Below are 5,974 nucleotides of genomic sequence, written 5' to 3'. Positions count from 1 at the left end.
GGACTCAGAATGGCCATATACATGAATATCAAAGAACTTTTGGTGATAGAAGACTCCGACTTGCTGGTTCATCAAGTGCAAGGAGAATGGACAACTAAGAATGTCAAGATCCTTCCTTATTTGCATTACATAAAAGAGTTGATTAGGAGATTCCCAAGGATTTAGTTCAAGCATGTCCCTCGAGCTCAAAATGAGTTTGCCGATGCTTTGGCAACATTGTCCTCGATGATTAAACACCCATACAAGAATTACATCGACCCTATCGATATAGAGATACATGATCAACATGCATATTATTTTCATGTAGATGAGGAACTTGATGGAAAACCATGGTACTATGACATCAGAAGATTGATAGAAGCACAAGAATATCCTCAAAATGCTACAAGCAAGAAGAAACGGACTTTGAGGAGGATGGCCAATCATTTCTTCCTTAACGGAGAAATCCTATATAGGAGAACTTCGGATTTAGGATTGCTGAGGTGTGTCAACGCCGCAGAGCGACAAGGCTTTTGGAAGAAATACATGCAGAAACATGTGGACCTCACATGAATGGGTTCACTCTGGCAAAGAAGATTTTAAGAGCTGGATATTTTTGGATGACCGTGGAGAGAGATAGCATCCGGTATGTGCAAGAGTGTCATTAGTGTCAACTGCATGGAGATTTTATACGGGTTCCACCGAATGAGCTCAATGTGATGGGTTCCCCTTGGCCATTTGCCGCTTGAGGAATGGATGTTATTGCACCCATAGAACCTCTCGCATCAAATGGACATCATTTCATTCTGGTGGCTATCGATTATTTCACAAAATGGGTCGAAGCTTCGACATACAAGGCAGTGACTAAAAAGGTAGTGGCAGACTTTGTTCTCAATAACATAGTTTGTCGGTTTGGAATTCCAGAATCAATCATAACAGATAATGCGGCCAACTTCAACAGCGATCTTATGAAGGAAACTTGTGAAAGGTTCAAGATTGCTCATCGAAATTCCACGGTTTACCGTTCACAGATGAATGGAGTAGTTGAGGCTGCAAATAAGAATATCAAGAAGATTTTAAGGAAAATAGTGGACAGTCACAAGCAATGGCATGAGAAGCTACCATATGCTTTACTCGGTTATCGCATCACAATCAGAACATCAACTGGGGTAACTCCTTATATGTTGGTTTATGGTTCGGAAGCAGTAATACCTGCTGAGGTAGAAATACCATATTTAAGGACTATCCAAGAGGTTGGTCTAGACGATGCGGAATGGATACGTAGCAGACATGAACAGTTGATGCTCATCGATGAAAAGAGGATGGACGTGGTTTGTCATGGACAACTCTATCAGAACAGAATGACCAAAGCATTCAACAAAAAAGTCAAACCTCGACGGTTCACACCGAGGCAATTAGTATTGAAGAAGTTCTTTCCTCACCAAGGAGAAGCCAAAGGGAAATTTGCACCAAATTGGCAAGGACCCTACATGGTTCATAGAGTACTCTATGGAGTAGCGATATCTTAGCAGAAATGGATGGTATAGTAAGCACAAAGCCAATCAATTCAGACGCCATTAAGAAATGCTACATCTGAAGACTTCAAGATTAGTCTTTATTTCTTGTACTTTTGCATTTTGATGTAACAGAACTACGTCTAGACCTGACTTCCCATGGTGGGGTACGTAGGCAACCCACATCGGATTCGGTCTCCCTTAGAAAACCCAAAATCATCATTTCCATGTATTTAGAACTACGCTCGACCTGAATTCCCTCGGTGGGATACGTAGGCAATCCTTTTCGGATTTGGTCCCTTGCATTTCATATTTTTCACTTTCCTTTTGTATTTGAACTACGTCTGGACCTGATTCCGCTTTGATACGTAGGCAACCTGAGTCAGGCACGGTCATTGCATTTCATATTTTTCACTTTTCTGTTGTGTTTGAACTACATCCTGACCTGATTCAGCTTGGATACGTAGGCAGCCTATGTCAGGCTCGGTCATTGCATTGCATGTTTCTTACTCGTTCTATTTCATATTTTTGCTTTCCTATTGTATTTGAACTACGTTACAACCTAATTTCATTTGGATACGTAGGCAGCTTGAGTCAAGCTCGGTCATTGCATTACATACTTCTATTTCTCCCAGTTGTATTCGCACTACGTTATGATCTGATTCCTACTTTGGAGATACGTAGGCAGCCTGAGTCAGGCTCGATCAATGCACTACATAATTTCCATTTTTTTCTTAGCCTTAGGAAACGCTTCCTCATAGTTAGCATAACCTCAGAATATGAAGAATCTCGATCGTCGCAATGTCTGCAAAAGAGCTAGACAAGCTTCAGCGTGAGGGTAAAAGTTACAAGAAGACTACGTTGGATATAGTCCACAAAATGGATAGCTCGATGTACTTCGGAACATGTTATAATCTAAAAACGCTGGAAAATTAGTACATACCTAATATATAAGTAATATACTTATTTTCTAAAAAAGAAAAAAAAGCTAATTCTTTTCAAATGATTTTTCTACTCTTCCACCTACCAAGTCTCTAGGTTAAGAAACTACATATGGGCTAAGAAGACGTAGAAGGATTCCAGTGACGAGGCTTCAGTCCGCAAGTCGATACAAATCAACACCCCCCTCCCAAACTAAAATTTTTGTTGAGTGCAGGAATACAGGAATCAAGGAAAAATAATATCAAGTCTCGGGGCATGACTGGAAGCGCCACTCGACCTCTACAATCATGAGCCAAAATACTATTTCCCTACTTTATTTCCTGGAAGTACTTCAACTTGCATCTTATATCTAAGAATATTTTATTTAAATTTTTTGTAGGTACGCTCAAGATCCGGATGAAATGCTGAAGAAAAGAGGGCCCTCGTAGGAAAATATAATAGTTAGATTTCTGTCAAAATAACTCCACCAACTGGAGCTTGTAATCTAACCTTATCAACAATTCCGCCAATCGGAGACCACCGTCTAACATCGTCGAACTTCACAAGCCTGGGGTTGTACATAGCAAACATCGTCAAACTCCGCCAATCGGAGGCTGTACATAGCAAACATCGATCTAATTCTGCCAATCGAAGCATGTATACATGCAAAAGAAGCAACACTCCGCCAATCGAAGACTAACATCGTAGCGATGTCACCGAAGCTCCACCGATCGGGGGACATGCAAGCACAACGACACTTTCATACACTAACAATAACATGTTACATTACAAGCTTTACAAAGCCGGATACAAGCTTTTACTCTACAACAACCCTGCCAAGCGGAGGTCTACATTACAAGCTTTACACAGCCGGATACAGGCTTTTACATTACAATAGCCCTGCCAGTCGAGGGCCTTTACATTACAAGTTACTTTACCTACATCACATTCACAACACAAAAAACGGAGACATCAACAATTGTTTGGACATCTACACTCTACTCTTTACATTCCAATTTCAATTCATTATTTTTGAACCGCAACAAGTACTTTTCACCTTTTTACATGTTTTGCAGGACAACACATTACAACGAGGAACTCCCTCTGAGCAGCATACTAGGGCAAGTTAGTGCAATGTCAAACATCACTAGCTACATTAAGGATTCACTTTCAAAACTCAACTCGACTCGATTTTCAAAAGTTCAGATAACTCTCTCAGGTCTCATTTCTTTATAACCTGACACTAGGGCATTCTTTTTGAAATAAAATAGAAAATCATCCCTCTACCTTAAGTCTCCAGTAGAAATTTCTACGGAGCATTTCTCATTCATGTTCTTTAAAACTATATCTCGTCCCTCTATTCGTGCCATTCTCTTCAAACCTCACCACCAAAACATTTCAGTATTACCATAATTCGATACTGGGGTAAATTTTTTATCAAAAAATTGCTATCTTCCTACACTCTCGAACTACATATGGCCTGATTTCTCATGAAACCTGAGATATGTAGGCAACTCAGAAACAAGAGTTCGGCCATAACTCCATAAACATTTCTTGCCGAGTTTTCTTCAAGGTGTATTTTAGTAGGTCGCCTAAAATTGGATCGTGTCAACATTTCTTTGTCCACGTCTTTTTTACTCTCTTCCACCGACAAAGAAAGGGGCAAGTTGTTCACACCCAATTTTGGCTCTCAACATGTAACTAAAATAATAATAAAATATATATATTATGAAAGTTTTATAGGAATACGAAAAGATTTTTTTTTTTTTAATTGATAAATTTATTTCATAAATGTTATTTCTTATAAAGATGAAATATATTATATTACTACTTAGTTTCTCATTTTTAAATAAGTGTCGTTCTTAAGAATTGAGTGATTTTTTTTTTGTTCAAATACAATTTCTTTTGTCGCAATAGATATTTTTCGTACATTGTTTAAAATTAGAAAGCTTAATTAATTAATGAGTTGCTAATTTATATTAATTTAATTTTAAGAGTGACTAATTTTATCAAATAAGCTAGTTTTGCAAAATAATTATTTTTAATTTAATAAATTATAGTTAGTTAATAAAGAAGAGGTCATAATTTAAATGAATTTAATTTGAACAAAACTTGGCAATCCAAGTCCCCTTAAACCGGCCAATCCGTGTGTGCCACGTAGGCGAGCACATGGATTGTGCTTCTTAACTTTTAATCTCAACCCTCTATTTTAATACAACGGCTTTAATTAGTTCATCTTTTTAATATATAATTATTATCAAATATATATATATATATATATATTATTAATCTTTTTTAACCCTTGATTTTTATTAACCGTTCGATCAAACGATCAGACGGTCGAGATCAAACCAAAGACTTTTAGACCTCTACCACCGCCCCTATACTCTGTTTTATCCAGAAACCACGTTCCTCCTCCCAGAAAGAACGTCTTCTCCATCAGCCTCAACATCTTCCTTTTTCCAAAAAAAAGGGACTCTCCCATGGCCTCCATCACCTCCCCCACGTGATCCCCCATCCCCCTCTGTTAGAGAAATGACTGTGGGCCGCCGGAAAAACACTCCCTCAATCACTCATCCTCTCAAATCGACCTGAAAAAGTCGATTCTAGAAAGATTTTCTGCCCTCTTCATTATAATTTTTCTGTTCTTCCTCAGACTTGGCTTCCCAAGAATTCAAAATTTGAATTCTTGAAGCCGAGTGGAAATTTTAATTCGGCTATAAAAACAGACCTCTGGGTCTCATAAAGATCATCCATCAACGTCCAAAAACAATCCAGAAAACAGGGAGAAAAACAAGTAAGAAAATCTAAGAATAGATTAAAAAAAAAGATGATCCAACAACAATCCAACGATTCTGTTTTAGTGTTGAATTCGAGTTGGAGGAAGTTCTAAGTTGAATCTTGATGCCGAAGCTCTTGTTTGCTGCTCTCGAAAAGGTACAGTGACTTGCCGTTATTTTGTTCAAACTCTAGTTGGTCGTTTTTGGTTGATTTTTGAAAATTTCAATTAAGGTTCTTAATATGCTTATTCAGATTTTCCCTTTTACTTGACTATAGTTAAGTTTCTGTTTAACAATGATATACATCTCCCTTATTCTTTATTCAGTTTGAATACGATTTAGGATGTGTATATATGAACCGCTAAAAATGTTAATCTCGTTCGAGTTTCTCGACTGCAATATAGTCTAATCTAGTTCTGAGAAGTCATGGTTTAATTTTCGATTATGAACGTTTCTCCCTCTCTTTGTAGTTATTGTTGGTTTAAAGACTGTTGTTTGTCGTTTTAAACTTTAAAATCTTTTCTTCTTAAATTTTATTACTATTGGTACTCCTCCTATGATTATTTCTTTTTCTGTCGTTTCTTCGGTATACATTAATGCTTTTGGTAGTTCGGGACATGATTGCTCAGTAGTTATTATTTCATCTTCCGTTACTAATTCTCTTGTAATATAGTTTTCTTCTCCTCCTGTATCTATTAATATTAAATATTTTCGTTGTTCCATTATTCCCGTTATGTAATAATGATGTGGTTTTATATCATCTTCCATTGATTTTTGTGG

At 37.3% G+C, this 5,974-nt stretch overlaps 1 protein-coding gene across 1 annotated transcript; it reads left to right on the top strand.

Moving 5' to 3' along the window:
- Positions 1–731: 731 nt before the first annotated feature.
- Positions 732–1,508, top strand: LOC107060618 (protein NYNRIN-like). The gene has a single exon (XM_015308703.1). The coding sequence runs from the start codon at positions 732–734 to the stop codon at positions 1,506–1,508; it is 777 nt and encodes a 258-aa protein (XP_015164189.1).
- The last annotated feature ends 4,466 nt before the right edge of the window (positions 1,509–5,974 follow it).

The sequence above is a fragment of the Solanum tuberosum genome, unplaced genomic scaffold, assembly GCF_000226075.1.
Source record: "Solanum tuberosum cultivar DM 1-3 516 R44 unplaced genomic scaffold, SolTub_3.0 scf00091, whole genome shotgun sequence".
NCBI lineage: Eukaryota > Viridiplantae > Streptophyta > Magnoliopsida > Solanales > Solanaceae > Solanum > Solanum tuberosum.
This window is presented reverse-complemented; position numbering and strand designations above follow the sequence as displayed.